The sequence below is a fragment of the Cuculus canorus genome, chromosome 18 (assembly GCF_017976375.1).
Source record: "Cuculus canorus isolate bCucCan1 chromosome 18, bCucCan1.pri, whole genome shotgun sequence".
In the NCBI taxonomy this organism is placed as follows: domain Eukaryota; kingdom Metazoa; phylum Chordata; class Aves; order Cuculiformes; family Cuculidae; genus Cuculus; species Cuculus canorus.
In genome coordinates this window covers 443981-456997 of record NC_071418.1, presented here as the reverse complement: position 1 = coordinate 456997, position 13017 = coordinate 443981, and the positions used below count along the sequence as shown (strand labels likewise).

At 46.7% G+C, this 13017-nt stretch overlaps 1 protein-coding gene across 13 annotated transcripts in view; it reads left to right on the top strand.

Annotated features, from left to right (window-relative positions):
• LLGL2 (LLGL scribble cell polarity complex component 2) overlaps nucleotides 1–3270 on the top strand; it is a 32259-nt gene extending 28989 nt beyond the window's left edge. For 4 of the 13 annotated variants that reach the window (XM_054083247.1, XM_054083260.1, XM_054083259.1 and 1 more), the window contains exons 22-27: nucleotides 223–260; nucleotides 731–778; nucleotides 1370–1412; nucleotides 1643–1700; nucleotides 2136–2197; nucleotides 2598–3270. In XM_054083247.1, coding sequence (XP_053939222.1) covers nucleotides 223–260; nucleotides 731–778; nucleotides 1370–1412; nucleotides 1643–1700; nucleotides 2136–2189 — 241 coding nt within the window. In that variant the 3' untranslated portion in view covers nucleotides 2190–2197; nucleotides 2598–3270. The remainder of the gene's footprint in view (nucleotides 1–222; nucleotides 261–730; nucleotides 779–1369; nucleotides 1413–1642; nucleotides 1701–2135; nucleotides 2198–2597) is intronic. The other 9 variants (XM_054083252.1, XM_054083249.1, XM_054083248.1 and 6 more) reach the window with 9 other exon arrangements.
• The last annotated feature ends 9747 nt before the right edge of the window (nucleotides 3271–13017 follow it).

The following is a 13017-nucleotide window of genomic DNA, read 5'->3' as shown; positions in this document are numbered from 1 at the left end:
CGTGGAGGCCCTACAGGAATTTTATTCTAGGAGTTTGGAAATGTTCTCTGGTGCCTGCAGACTGTACATCACCAGCATGAGATGAAGCCCTTCCTAAGTCCTTGCTCAACAAACCATTTAGTTTGCGTGCACTGGAGCTTCTTGTAGCTGCCAGGGCCGTACATGAATTCTCTGCACCCCTGTGCTCAGAGTCAGTGTTTTTCTGCCTCCTTTCTTTTCTAGGGGATCAGGAAGGGTTTCGGGTGACTGTGGAGAAGATGGTAAGCAAACAATAATTGTACTAATTGCAGCATGGTGACATATAATTCCTGAAACATCTTTCCTATTGCTACAGTTGGTATTTTCTGCCTAAGAAAGGGGAAAGTAGGGAGGGATGTGAGGGGAACAGTGACTGCCTGACCACAGTAGTTGCTAACTCTAAAGCTGTTTGTGGTGAGATTGCCTTGAAGGGATGGAGCGTAGTTTCTGCTGCAAGAAAGAGGCTGTGGGAAGATAAGGTCCAAAAATTACAGATGAGATCTTGTGTTAGCCAAACTCGTATTGCTGGAAAATACAGTTCAGTATGTGAGAGGCTTTAAGGATTAGTTGTGAAGTATTTGCTAAAGTCAAAAGGTACTTAACAGCGGGGAAAAAATAAGTCCAGTTCTATTGTAGGTTTCCAAAACTGCACATATTTCATGAAAAGGGGGAAGTATTGTTAGGTAACGGCTGTTTTCCTCCTCTCTTTTAGAAAGGAAGGCTGGGAGGCTGATGGAACATGCCTTACTCAATGATGAAAGTGAGTGAGATGAGCTGTGTTACTGACAGGGCAGGTGCCTTTCTGGGTGGGAAAGGAAGAAAGCTGCTGGGAATTTTGTGGATTCCAGTACTCAGTTCCAAGGGATCCTCAATGACAAGACTGCTAGAATTACTGGGTTTTCATGAAGATAGAAGGTGGGGTTGGACAGGTAGTCATGCCCTCAGGCAGGGGTTGTTCCACATAGTGGCACTCTGATAAGAGAAGTGACACTGCTGATGTGACACTGCTGATAAGAGTGACACATAGTGATATAGTGACACTGCTGATAAGAGAAGGTTCTTCACTTTCCAATAGGACATGTGTGAAATGACTGGGAAAGACTGGGACAGACTGTTCCTTTGGGACTCTGAGGCTGGCAGCATTTCCTCTGGCCAATGCCTGCTCCAGTCCTTTATGCCAGCCTTTTCAGTGCAAACCTGCTGTTGATGAGGCAAAGATACAAGATCTGATCTCTGGGCTGTTGGAGGAAGGTTGTAAAGGCTGTTTGAGGGAGGTGGAATGTGGCTAGGCTCCTGCCTGTGAGCAGCTCTCCACTAGTCTGGCTCACTGCTTTAACCCTCTGCTTTCCAGAAGTCCTGAAGGAGATCCAGAGTACTCTGGAGGGAGGCAGAAGGTGAGTAGCAACCAACTGCTGTTCCTAATGAGTGGGGCTGGTGAGGGAGGGCATTTCTAGGTGGAAGCAGGGGGATGCCCAGCGTGATGGCAGGGATCCATGTGCTGGAATCTGGTCATGTGTCCCATGAACTACCAAAGGGCTATAGTAAGGGAGAGGCAGGATCTCGTTCATGGATTGTCCCTTAACGTTTTTTATGAATAATGCTTTGTCTCTTTCTCTCCGAAAAGCAGGAGAGATCCCATTCCCACATCCCAAAGGAACAGGACTCTGAGTATTCGCATACAGGTTTCTATTTGTGTCAACCCATACTGATCTAAGGGCAGGCCACATGGGCTTAGTTGGTCGAGGATGGGACTCTGGAGTTTTAATCCTGGCTTGACACCGTCACTTGGACGTGTTTGGTATCTCTGCTCCCATTCTGTCTATACCATAGAGCTAAGCTACCACCATGGGCGCGGGGCTTTACCTTGTCTCCTTAGAATACTGATGTTCAGGTGACAGGGGCTACAGAAGTGTAGACGAAGGACTACTGTCTGCAGTGGATGCAGGAAGCTTGGTGGGGTTGGTAACTGCTGGTGTGTAAGGATAAGTGACTGCCTCATGTGCTCTGCTCTGTGCACTTCCTCTGGACACTACCTAATCCTGGTCTTCTGTCAGCAGCTGGGAGTGGATGAGGTGAGACTGCATTGCAGTAATGAACCTTTTCTTGTGTCATTGCAGGAGCTATGCCGAAAGAAATTTGGCAAGAAGTCCATTAGGACATGGACTAAGTAATGGAGGAGGTAGGTGAGGCCAAGGATATCTTGAGCTCAGCGAGGCAGCCAAAGGAAGCAGAAGGCAGAGTGAAGTTTCTCTATAAAATTCAGCTTTTTTAAATGGTTTGTGATAGTGCAGAACTCTGGTCTGGAAAATCCCCATTTTCCAGATGGGAATGTGCTGGCTGTGTGATGTGCTAGCCCCGTTCAGCACCTTGTGCCACATAAGTAAACACACTGCATTATTTTAAAGGAAGAGATACAAATCCTTTGAGGTCTCCTGCCTGATTCTTAACCTTACCATAAAGCAGGCTGGAGAGGTGGCCAGAGCCAGAGCAATAATCTTTTGAGCATATCAACTCATTAGTTCTCATTAGCTTTCAACTTCTGCTTTCTAAAATGGCTTTTGCATTCTTGTATCCCAAAGCAGATTGACCAGAATTCATCAAGGACTTTCTGGCATTGGATTGAGTGCCATAATACTACTGACTGGGCAAACCGTCCCTGGGGAGCGGGCACGGCTGTTCCCTGCAGCAGACTGTGAGGTGCAAGTTGCATGCGTATGCATGCCTGCCTCGCCTCCCCTCTTAGTGCCTCATTAGAGACATCTCCTCTTGGAGCCCGCCTTGCATTAGAGCAGAATGGATCGCCAGGTCTGATGCACCACAAGCCTCTGAGTACATCTAACTTTTAAATGTTTGCACATTTCTCTTTTCTACTGGGCTGGGTTTTAAATTATAAATGTCACTGCCTCGGTGCAGGATTTTAATAAACGCACACTGTTACCTCCTACTGGTTTAAAATTATTTTTTGTACAATTTTTTAAAATCCTATGGGTATTTCAGTTTTGAACGGGAACATTTTAGGAATTTACTTTTTAAAAAAAAGCGTTGAATAATATATGCTAGATTCCCGTGACTGCTGTATGTGGTATCCAAATGAGTAATTTTGGGTTTGTTTGTTATGGTACTGTTAACCGGTTTTATGGATTTGGGTAGAATCTATTTTTGTAGCCGTTCAAATCGGAGGAAAACTAATTGAATTTGATTTTTGTTTCAATACTACGTTGCTCTTTTTTGGAAATAAAACTCTGAATTCCCTTTTGTGATCTTTGTCTGCTCTCATATCTATTCCTTCCATCAGCTGCTGCTTTCACATGGCAGCAGGCTCCTGCCTGATGAAGGAGGAGCTGTGCCCCCTGAGCTGCGGGGCAGAGGGCACCCTGGAGATTAAGGGGCCTCATTAAGCCAGGTGGTGGTTTGGAGGAGACACGTGTGGCAAGCAAATTGCTTATGTTCTTGTCCTGCAGTTCCTGCGTCGTTTGGCCAGAAAAGATGCTGCTTCAAATCACAGCCCCTGGAAGGTATCTGCAGCTTGTCCTGACATAACTCGGGTGGTAACACACTGATGGGAGAAGTGGGTGATTGGTCCTGATCTGCACTGGTCTTCCACTGGATCTTGAATTAAAACTGGTGAAGCTCTGCGTAGAGCAGTCTGTTACTCTCTAAACTTTCTGGTTCTTTTGTCCCTGACCTAACACTACTTTCTTCTTTTCCAGCTAAAAAAAAAGAAAAGCTTCTTGTTATTTTCCCAAAAGCATGAGCCAGACTATTAATGGGATTGAGCGGTTTAGGATCTGTGCTGATACATGGCAGGTTTCTCCTAGCAGCGCTTATTTGACACCTACAGCTGGAGGATTCACTGGAGTGAGCTACTTGGCTTGTTGCTGTAAAATAGCAAAGGTATTAAGAATCCTTTTAGAGCTGCCATGCCTAAAATACAAGAGAAACGGGAAAGGGGCAAAGCAGGGGAAGTCTGGAACTCCCCTGCTGTGCTTTTGGTTGTGCTCTGAGCTGAACAGACTCAGGACATTCAGAACTAGAGGGGTAAATTTTGTGCTGTCAGAGAAACACTAGTGAGTGAAATCAGCGATGAAGTGAGATGTTGGTGAAGGATGGAGTCTTCAGTGAATGTCTGTAAGCAATTTTTGAATGTAATGGGGAAAAAATGCCTCTGCATCCCTCATTTTCAGGAGCTGCCTCTGAGTTTTGTCGTTGCCCTCAGCTGAAAGTAACAATAACAGCCGGTTACTGACCAGGGGATTCAGCTGCTGCCAGACTCCTTGAGTTTGGTGCCTACCTCTGCTTCTCACTCGACTCCGCATGTCTGGTGTCTGATGGAAGCTTGCTGTCTCCAGGAGCTAATGCCTGATGCTTGGAAGCACCCTGGGGACTCTTTGGCCCTTACTGATGTTACCAGTCAGGCTTTGGCAGTGCTCTCCCTGTCTCCAGCTTTATGTGGTCTCGCTGGGGTTTGGCACAGTGAAAAGTGCCCCTTTGCTGCAGGAGCGGAGCTGCTGTTAACACTGCCTGCCAGGTCCTTAAAACTTCTTTTTACAGCCATGCTGGCAGCCCGTTCCCTAACCCCTGCAGACTAGTTTCTGTGCAGAGGGGAAAGTCTTGTATCACAACTAAAGAACAGCCCAGATTTTCCACAGCTTAGGTACCTACTATGGGACACTGGTTTATAGCATTTCACCTAAATCTCAGGCCGCTTTCTTGTAACATGAACTCTTTTATAGGGTTGCATATTTGTTGCCAAAATTCTCTAATCCTAGAAAAGCTTGGCCTGGAGCTTTTTTTGCTTTCTTCAGTAGTAATGCAAGCTTTCCTTGGATGTTCAGCAACTGAGTATTGGCTGAATTTGTCTAACGATTCTATTAGAAGAACATAATTTTGGAAGGAAAAGTACTTTTAGTCATAAGGCCTGAGGCATGTCTGGTTGGTGAGAGAATGAGATTTTTACGGCCTAATTGGTCTGTTTCTTAGAATATGGTTTGTGTCTACTGCAGTTGGAGTGAATGCGTGCCTGGGCCGTAGCCCCACATTCCACCTGCGAAGCATGTCACTGCCTCTGTGGCCTCATGAACTCGGATGTCTTTAATTGGAGCAGGAATGGGATCTGGTGTTGAACTGGCATAGCTGAAGAAGGAGACTGACTGTAGTGGAAGCTTTCTTCTAAAGCCCAACAGTCCTTACTAAACCACATTATTTGACCCTCTCTCAAGCGAAGGCTGAGGTTGTGCTGCAGCCGTAGCTGATCCCCTGAGCTACGCCCTATGGAGAAGATGAGGAACCCTTCAATCGCTGCAACAAGCTCTTGGTTGCAGAAAACTCAACGCCTTCACCAAAAGCAGCCAGCCTGCGTAAAAGATCCCTCTCCAGCTTTCTTGTACTTCAGGTACTGGAAGCTGCTCTAAGGTGTCCCCGCAGCCTTCTCTTCCAACTCTCTTAGCCTGGCCTTGTATCGGAGGTGCTCCGGGCCTTGGTTTGTCTTTGTGGCCCTCGTCATCCTGCTGTTGATTAATTTGTTCCAGCTGTTTCTGGGGTAGAAGTGGTCCCTTGCCAGACACGTCTGGGTGGTGGTTTCTGGTGCAGGCATGGCTGTGTCTTGGTGCTGCGCCCAAGGAGGCTGAGGGGGATTGTAGGAAAAGGGGACTGTTTTCTCTGCTTAGCTTGTGTATCTCTTAGTTAGTCTTCCCTGTGGCATGGGAAGTAGACAGCTGCTGTAGCTGCTCTTCTCAGCCTGCGTGCCCATCTTCCACGGACTGGCTGCGAAGCTGTACCAGCTTATGTGTTAGGAGAGAAGCTGAGGCTATGGCAGGGGCTCAGCAGAGAGGAGGGGAGCCCTTCCCTTGGCCAGGTGCTCCACAGCCTCCGGAGAGGCCAGGCTTCTTCCCTTTTTACACTTCTTGTCCCTGTGGCCTCTGCTCAGACTTGTTTGCAGCACAGGAGGACTGAGCCTGCCCTGTCACGGCTGCTGCAGGGTCTCAGTTCCTGCTGCTTCGCCTCGAGGCGTGAGTCTGGCAGTGCTGGGGAAATGCAGTGCGAATCCAGTGGGTTTCACTGACTCAAATGAGTTCTGCATCAAACCCACAGCTCCCAGCTGTGCAGAGAAGGGGAATGGGGAGCAAGAGCGGCTCCTTATTTTATTTGAGACCACCGAGGCACCTCCATGTACCCCGTAAACAGGAATTGTGTTGGAAGCACAAAGATTATCCCTTTAGCTGTAGTCTAGCAAGCACCGGACACAACGGCGGTGCATGAGAATGACACATGGGCTTGTTTCCTGGTTTTTATTGTGCTGGTGTTCCTGCTGTTGTCATTATTCTACCAATTATTCATTGTTGTTGCCTGCTCTGGTTACCAAACTAGCAATATTCAAGTCAGAACAGGCTTGCCTGGCCTTGCATCTTTGGTTTGCTCTTTCTAGACACCAACGATAGAGGCAGGTCAGGGAGTGAAAGGAGGAAGCCTAAGCTGTGTCTTGGCCTAGTGCAGAGTCCTTTGGCTCAGTCACAGGTGAAGCCCACCCCTCCAGCAGGTGTAACGCCATCCTGCAGTGTGGCTGTGGTTGTTTTGGCTGACCTCTGGGTAGAGGCCGTGGGGTGCTGGCCTCCTGTGCAACAGGATCGTCCAGCCCCATTGAACGGCAGACAACCGGGCAACAAAGTGCTCCTGAAATATTCAAGGAGGCTGTTCTCAAACCTATGTAACTTAATTGCTTTGGTATCTTCTTGCAGTCATGAATACTTCATTTGACTTCCTGAGGTGATTGCCAGGGAAGGGGACCTTGGGGAGCTTTCAGCTCCTCTTAAAGCAGCTGGAAGAAGAGACTAGAGACCTTACCAGTCTGAAGCAGTGAGAGGCCAGGAATTCTCTCTAGCCAGGGGTACAGGCTCCAGGAGAACACTTTCTGTCAGTATGAGGCAGCACGTGGTATGGAAGGAACAGGGTGGATGTTATATGTTAGTGCTCTGAGACCTGGGGGACGGAGGGCACAGAAGGGGGGAAGGTGTTTCGAAACCATCCTTATGGGCTGCAGTCCTGACTGGATTGTCAATTCTACCCGCTGGGGCGGAGACTCTGTTTATACATTTATCAAATTTCACCTTAAAAATAGGAGCAGTGCTGACCAGCCCCCTTACCCGAATTACTACTGCATAACTAAGGTGCTTGTGAATTTATGCAAATCTCTTTTCAATCACGGCCTGTTTCTACTGTTTTATTCTTGTCATTTAGCCGTTTTTTAAAAACATAGTTACCTTCTCATGTCTCTTTTCAGCAATAGCATTAATACTTCTATTATAGAGTCTTGTATGAAGTGAATCTTGTCTATTGGAGCAATAACCTGGGTAAATCAGGGGCTGAGGTGGGCATTGAACCCAAGTCTGGGGCCACAGAGTCCTCTGTCCGGTCTGCTCAGGGCAGATTCGAGCTGGAATCTGGCAGTGTTTCATCTTCCTGGTGTTTACCTCCCCTAAAGATGTGAACAAGCTGCCAGCGTTTTGCTGGAAGCACTTTACAAGGCAAACAAAGGCCATGTTTAGTCTGTGGGGAGAGTTCAGGTTGGAGGTGCTAAAGCAGGCAGGCTTGAGCCTGAGGGGAAGAGGGGCTGTTTGCAGAGCATCAAATTAGCCTTTCCCATCAAAGGGTAACTGGGAGCAGACAGCAGCCTGATAGAAAAGTGAGCATGATCGATGCCTTCATCTTGGCCACCCTCCGCTAGCAAAACCTGATTGTGCTGTCTGAGACTTCTGACAAATAAAAGAAATCAAAGAAACAGAGGCCTCTAGTTCTGCTTGGGCTGTACAGAGCCCTGAAGAGGCTCCAACTAACAATGAGAGAAAGTTTTAGAGCCAATTCCTTCTCAGGAGCTGTGAGGAGTTGGATTTTTTCAGGGCAGGTTTTCCTCCTCACTGTGCACAGGTTAGAAGTTTAGAGCTAAGAGCCTCAGGGCTTTCTTGAAGACTGGATGGGGAATTCACGATCCAGATGACATCAGTCATTCTGCGCTTTACAAGAGAATTCTCTTCTCTGCAGAGAGGGATAGGGGGTTATTTATAAATAGTGAATAAAAGGACATGATGAAATAGTTAACTAAGCTGATGCTCCACAGCCTCAGGACCATCCAGTGACAGAAAGCCTAGGTAAAATGTGTTTTAAGTTCTCCAGCTCAGCACCCAGTTTTTATCTTTGCTTCTTATCCCCAGGGTTCTTGGAAGGAGGTGGAAAAACAGGCCCCACCCAAACTAATGCTGCTAAGCATCCAATATTTTGTCTTAACAGCGTTCACCACATTTCAGTTAGGGTCACTTGTTCTGGTTGCTGCCCACACCTGAGTTTATCTTGTTTCATCCCCAGCTCTTCTTGGAAAGCCTTTTTGGGAGCGCGTAGGGGTAGAAGGGGACTTTGCCTTAAAGAACCAGGAGCATCCTGCATGGACCACGCTGTCACGTCACAGCCTGGTGAATGCAGAGGGAGACTGCACGTACAGACTGCACTTACAGATGAGACCATAGGCGTTTGTGTTTGCTGTGTTACCTGCTTTCTTGAGAAAAACCTAGGGAGAGGAAAACCCGTAACTGAATGAGGCAGCAGTGTTGCGTGGGCATAATCACCAGTTGCGAGTAACCTTGACCTCTCTGCAAAAGCTTTGTGTAAAGGGCTCATGGCTTTATTTGGAAATTCAAGTTGAAAGGAGATTTAGTCATTCTGCTTGACTTGGTCTGAGATTTAGGAGTAACAACTCAAAAATGGTGCCAGTTTTGCTGTGTTTTCAGTGCTGAGCTGGAAACTGCTGTTGTCAGCAGAGCGCCTGGTGTTGGCAAGGAGCAGAGGGCAGGGGCTCAGCTCTCCGTGCTTGGCTCCCTGAAACAAAACTCCATGGATGCAAAAGAAAGCAGGCTATGACTTGATGCTTTTCACTAGACTAAGCTTTTATTTAGATAGTATTCGCTGTGCGTTGTCTGGTAGCCTCTTGGATTCTATCAGACATTTTGCTATTGGAATTCCCCTCTACTTTTCAGTCTTTCTTTGCCGATGTACCTGGTCATACCATGACCGAGCCTGACTCTTGGCTAGATGAAATCCTACCTCATCTCTCATCCAAAACTCTGCCAACCAGCTGGTAATATCGCTTGTTGAAAAGTTCAAAGGTACCATGAGAAAGCTTGAATTATTGATGTTACTTTCCTTTCATATGCCAGTAATCATCTGCTGTTTGGGCACAGCCCAGCCAGAGTTGATGTTAGATTGCACAGCTGGGCAGGATGCAAAGATGCTGGGCAAGGCTGTGGGCTGCATAGAAACGAGGCAAAGGAGAGTGAATATGCTACCACGTACATGAATATGACCTGTGACACACGGTACTAAGAAGCTTGCTGGAACCAGGACGGATAGCATAGGTATGTTGAAAAAGTTACAGTGTGGGCTGATAAAGAAGGAGCTTGAGCTATTTATACAGGTGAAGAAAAACAAGAACTGTTAAGTTCTAAGCATTTCCCTTTAAGATTAATTATTATACTTTTTCCTCTGTACGAGTTGGGAGAGACCACTGTATTTAGGGAACATGACACTTGCTTCTCTACTGGTTTTAAAATAGCATGATAGGATGAGCTATCTGCTTTTCTTTTTGTCTGTAGATTCATGCTGCATTTCTTAGTAGCATTGAGGTTCTGCTTTTTCTGATATAAAGTATTCTTATTTCTTCTAAAGGAGAAGAACAAAATTTAATTGTTCCTTTTCCTGGAGTGATTTAGTAGTTGGTAGGTTGAAGGGAGTTGAAAAACTGATGAGCAGGATCTTTCACCCTCTCCAGTGTGTCCAGGAGGCAGATAGGCCAGGGCAATTAATCAAGGCAGGTCTGATGTTGAAGGAGTTGTTTATATAAGCAGTGATTCGTCTTACTATTCCCAGTAATAACAGTGGTGGTACAAAGCAATTTGCTCTGAAACACTTTTGGAAGAACTGTGAACTTGAGGTTTGCATGTAGCAACATAGATTCCAAGTCTGGGGTCCTGTCTTTATAGTCAGTCAAATCAAAGTCTTGTGCCTAGGCTCCCTACAAGTTTGGACAGTGTTCCTGATCTTCCTCAGCATCCAAGTACTGTAGCTCATTTCGCAGCAAAATGCACAATGTTTCTGTCCATAGGTGAATTGGGGTAAGCTCTGACAGACTCTTGAACGCTGGAGAAATGCCTCATTCCCAATTCAAGACTCAGCACAAAAAGATTGGAAAAGAGAAAGTGACTAATTGTGAGAAAAATGCAAGCTCCCCAGGAAAGGCAAAGGTCCGCTGTGAGAGAAAGTGGGAAGGAAAGAGCAGAGACCAGCTGGAGGGCAAAGAGTCGTTGCCTGAACAAGGTGACAGCCTTGGAGAAGAGCCCTTAAAAAGCTGGAGGATGGTGAGGCTTCCAGGGAGCAAAGACAATGGCCACAAAAAGTTATGCCGGGGGAAGAGAGCCTACAGGAGAAATAATAAAAGAGAATCTGGTTTGGTGAGAAAACCCAAAGAACAATTAGTGTCCAAGTTGGAGGTAGAGAAAGGAAAGGCCTGCAAGCAACAGGACATGACATCAGGGCGAGAAAGTGAGGACAGCAGCAGTAAGGAGGAAGAGGCCACCGCAGACAGCAAGGAACAAGGTTTTAAAAAGCAGCGTGGAAAGTGTCCTGCTGTCACTGGAAATGTCACAGAGTCAGAGTCTGTGAAGTCAATTGCAGTGCGAAGTGTTGAAGGCTCTCCTTGGAAACACGACTGCCTGCAGGAGGCACGCAATGCCAGGCAGAGAGAAAAGCACAGTGAGAATTGTGGCTTTAGGGAAGCTTCTGAGCAGAAGTCAGGTTCCCAATCCCAAGGCAGTATAGCACAGGGAAAAGGTGAAAGGTCTGGGAAAAAACAAGGTAGAAAACATACGACGGTCATTGTCACTGAAACTGCAGAAGAAAATATCCTGGAAACCTCAGGTGACTCCTGCTCTGACTCCAGCAATGAAGGCCATTGGACCCATAAACAAGGTCCAAAAGAGATTGTAGTGACCAGCACCGCAAGCAGTGAAGAGAGGAGGAGGAGTGCTTCAGAGGAAGATGGCACCAGTGAGAAAGAAGCTGTGCTCAAAGATCCTCCTGCGGCTGGAGGAAAAGTGTACAACAAACTGCCTGGTGAAAGCAATGAAGCACCTAATGAAACTGGAAGGGAGCAGGTAACCCCAGAGAGAAGAAATGAGTCTGAAGATGAAGGCACAGACTTTGCAGGACTGGAAGCAGAAGAGAAAACGGTGAAGCAAGATGACATACCAAGACAACCAAAATCTATTCTAGCTGAGAGCAGTGAGAAAGATGATGATTTGAGCATTTCAGGATTCCAACTTAAAAGACTTGCGAACAGAGAAAATTGCAATAATGAAGTAGGCGAGGCAAATATGTTTGAAAATGACAAAGTTCAAGATATGCCAAAAGATGCCCAGGATAATTCTGACAGCAATGAGAAGAACAGCACTGAAGAGACCACTGACAAAGGGAAACAAAATCCAACAAAACCACCACTGCCTAGAGCTGCGAAAGCAAAACTCAAGGGTCGCCTTAGTAAAGCACTTCAAGCAGCTGAGCAGGAAGAGAAGGTGAGTGACGAAGACAGTGTGCCAGAAGAGGGCCCTTTGCTCTCTGAGCAGGAGGTGACATTGAAAGAGAAACCTGGGGGCTGTGAGATTGCAGAACAAGATAAAGCTTTAGGAAACATACAGAAGGACAGCTCATCAGACAGCAGCAAGCAGGAGTTAACAGCGATGCTTACAAAGAAATGCTCTTTCCAATCTCAAACCCTTCTCAATCTGGAAAAACACAAAAATGCTGAGACCAAACTATTAACAAGCTGTAAACCAAATCCTGTCCAGATGGCTTTGGAGGCCAACTCTGACCTGAGAAATGCTGAAAGCATCTGTTCAAAACCCACAACTCCAGAAACCCTCAGTACACAGGAAGAACCCAACATAGTTCAGAGTTTTGGAGAGAAAAGATTAAACTTGTCAAATATTGCAAGTTGCTCTGCTGTTACAAAAAAATCATCTGCTAAGCAGCTTCTTGGCAAGAAGAAGGAAGTTGGAAAAGTAACTGGAAAAGCTAAACTGAGTTCAGGCCAGGCTTCAGAGACACGTAAAGAGAAAGCAGAAGAAGTGGTTGCAGAGGCACCTTCTGTAAAAGAAAACGTGTGCAATGGGAAAGGATCCAAGAACTTACCCACCCATTCTGCTTTTAGAAAAGTCACCAGCTGGCTTGGCCAGAAACCTGGTGGGAAAGTGAGCCTTAAAGCTCGTCTTCTGAGTGTGGCACGTGCAGTTGGTATTTCGAGATGGCTCTTGAAGAAATTTGGGAAGAGGAAGAGGAGCAGCAAACCTTTTACACTAAGAAGGAAAGTGGCAATCCAGATTATAAGCACTGCTGGGTGGGTTGGTCGGTCTGGCAAAGCCTTCCCTGGTGCAGCCAGACAGCTGGGGAGGGCTAAGTTAAGTGATGAAGAGTCTTCTCCTCCATTAGTAGAGGGGAAAGGTGACCCTAAAACAGCAGAGGAAATGGAACATACTGATTTGCCTTCTGATGATTCCCCTCTGCATGGAACCAGTTCCTTTCCATGCTTACTTAGCTTGGATGAGGACAATGGTGCTACTGATGCCAAGTTTGCTATCGTATTCCCCAGAGTCCACAGCGTGGTTAAAGCAAAGAGCTCCTTATCCAGGGACTCTGGGAACGGTTATTCCCTAGATAAACTGAGGCCCCTATCAGACACAAATTCTGTGATGCCTGTGCAACAGGGTTGCAGGTTCAATTGTGACCTTCCCAAGCCTTTGGTGGTTCCTCAGAGGAACAGTGAACAAGTCTTACTTCCACATCGAGAAGAAGATCCAATACATGCATCAGATTATTCCAGTGAGGTAGATGTCAGAGAGAGTTCGGGTGTCCTCCAGCCTTCAGGGCCCAAAGTCACGCCTGGTGTGCACTGGTCTCAGCAGCAGG